Source organism: Carlito syrichta, unplaced genomic scaffold (genome assembly GCF_000164805.1).
Source record: "Carlito syrichta isolate Samal-C Ts95f unplaced genomic scaffold, Tarsius_syrichta-2.0.1 Scaffold316427, whole genome shotgun sequence".
In the NCBI taxonomy this organism is placed as follows: Eukaryota; Metazoa; Chordata; class Mammalia; order Primates; family Tarsiidae; genus Carlito; species Carlito syrichta.
Window position 1 is genome coordinate 666,035 of NW_007260523.1, and position 2,035 is coordinate 668,069.

General features: G+C 37.5%; 1 protein-coding gene across 1 annotated transcript in view; it reads left to right on the top strand.

Annotated features, from left to right (window-relative positions):
• The first annotated feature begins 1,545 nt into the window (after window positions 1-1,545).
• Window positions 1,546-2,035, top strand: part of DHX9 (DExH-box helicase 9) — a 49,693-nt gene continuing 49,203 nt past the window's right edge. The window contains exon 1 of the mRNA XM_021707196.1: window positions 1,546-1,656. Coding sequence (XP_021562871.1) covers window positions 1,546-1,656 — 111 coding nt within the window. The remainder of the gene's footprint in view (window positions 1,657-2,035) is intronic.

Consider the following 2,035-nt stretch of genomic DNA (forward strand, 5'->3'; position numbering starts at 1 on the left):
AGATCTTCGAGGCCAAATTGCAGTAGAGGTGAACGGTCGTAGATCTGGAAGCAGGCAGACTACCTTGCTTGGAATTCTGGTTCCTCCACTTAGGAGTGCTGACTTCTGGGGCAAAGTATTCTTCGTCTGTTTCCTCATTTGTAAAGCGATAATAGTGCTTATCTGTATAGTTCCAAGGATTAAGTATTCGAGTTTAGATGATCCAGTGAAGATACTGCCTGGCACATCGGTGGGGTCTCTCAGGGATGGCCAGGAAGGGTCTTCAGTGAGTGGATGACTCCCAAGTTGCCGCGAGTTACTTAGTGGATGGTTGTGCCATTTGCGGAGTTGGGAATGTAAAGGTGGAGGTTGAAACAGATTTGGGGAGGAAACTTAAAATTGTTTTCACTGAGATGCCAAGTTAGCACGCAGATGGGTAAGTTATTGCCACAGTTGAATGAACTTGATTTTGGAGCTTAAATAGTAGACTAAACTTTCATATATATTTGGGCACTGTTAGCATATGGGTGGTATTGAATATTTGGGGGTTAAATGCGACTACCTAAATGAAAGGAATTTGAACTTCATATTTCTTGTTACTCATTCTTCCTGAGGGCTTGTGTGTGTGTGTGTGTTTTAAGTAGTTATTTAGAGGGTGGAATTTAGCATTAGATATCTTCAGTTTTCCATGATTTTTCTGTCAATAGGATATTCTCTTCACCAGATGACTGTCCAGCGTTAGTTAGGCTGTGGCCACTGAATAAACCTAACTAGTTTATACTAGGGTCCAGTTTGATGATGTCAGGCTTAGGTGCTAACACTAAATATGAAGAGAAGATGGGTTTGATGCTGATAATGGGATTTCGTCTCACAGCATACTAAATATATAGCATATTTTAAACTAGGGTGGAGGGAGCGTGCCAACAAGCATAATACGTTGCACTTAAAGAAAACTTCCTCAAATTTTAGTAAATAAAAAGACCTAAAGGAAAGATTTAGTATAGAACATTTGAGTTAATAAGTCACTGTCTTTCGTTCAAGAATTGAATGCTTAATATAACTTCCAACCGTGAGGACAATCTGCTGGCATTCAGAATGAGAATAGACCATTAGACGTGAGCACAATTATTGATAACCATTTGTTAATACAGTAGTTTGGATTTGAAGCCTTAGTTTCTCTGTGAAAAGGCAGTAATAGTGTCAGCCATAACAATGTGCCACCATTGTGAGAGTTAAGATATCTCAGGTGCCGGTTGTGGAAAAGAAAAGTTAAAAATTACTCATAGTCCCCATTGGGAGGTATTTCTTTCCAGTCTTGATTTGTGCCTGTATATTTTTTTATGTAGTTCAAATCATGCAGTTTTGTATTTTTTTAAGATGTATCATAAACTTTCTAATTATGTCATTAAAATTTCTTTATAGGCAATTTTAATAGCACGATAGAATGTTCTATTTTAACCTAGATTTTCAGTAATTTTCAGTATTGTTTCCAGTTTTTGCTATTGTAAATAATGTTGTTTTTAACTAACTTTTGTTTTCTTAGATCTGAAGGAAGACACTTGAATCATGGGTGATGTTAAAAATTTTCTGTATGCCTGGTGTGGCAAAAGGAAGATTACCCCATCCTATGAAATCAGAGCAGTGGGGAACAAAAACAGGCAGAAATTCATGTGTGAGGTACTAAAGAATACAGTTTATGTTTATGGGATTTATGAGGCTCATTTTGGGGTTAAGAGAAGAATATTTTTGTTTGGAAATGTTAACATGTTGCAGATTGGGGTGGAGTAGTTCCTTATTGTGACTTGACTGCTATTCTGATTCATTATAAATAAATTTTGAAGTGAACTCTACTTTTAAAGTAATCTGATAGGTACATTATTCTAATTAAAGCCTATATCTTCCTCTGTACCAATATTGAGAATGGAAAAGTTGGATCAGCTGTGTGAAGTTTTACTAATGCCTTAAAAAGTATAATTATAGCCGGGCTCGGTGGCTCAGCCTGTAATCCCGCGCCTTTGGGAGGCTGAGGTGAGTGAATTGCCTGAGCCCGTGGGTT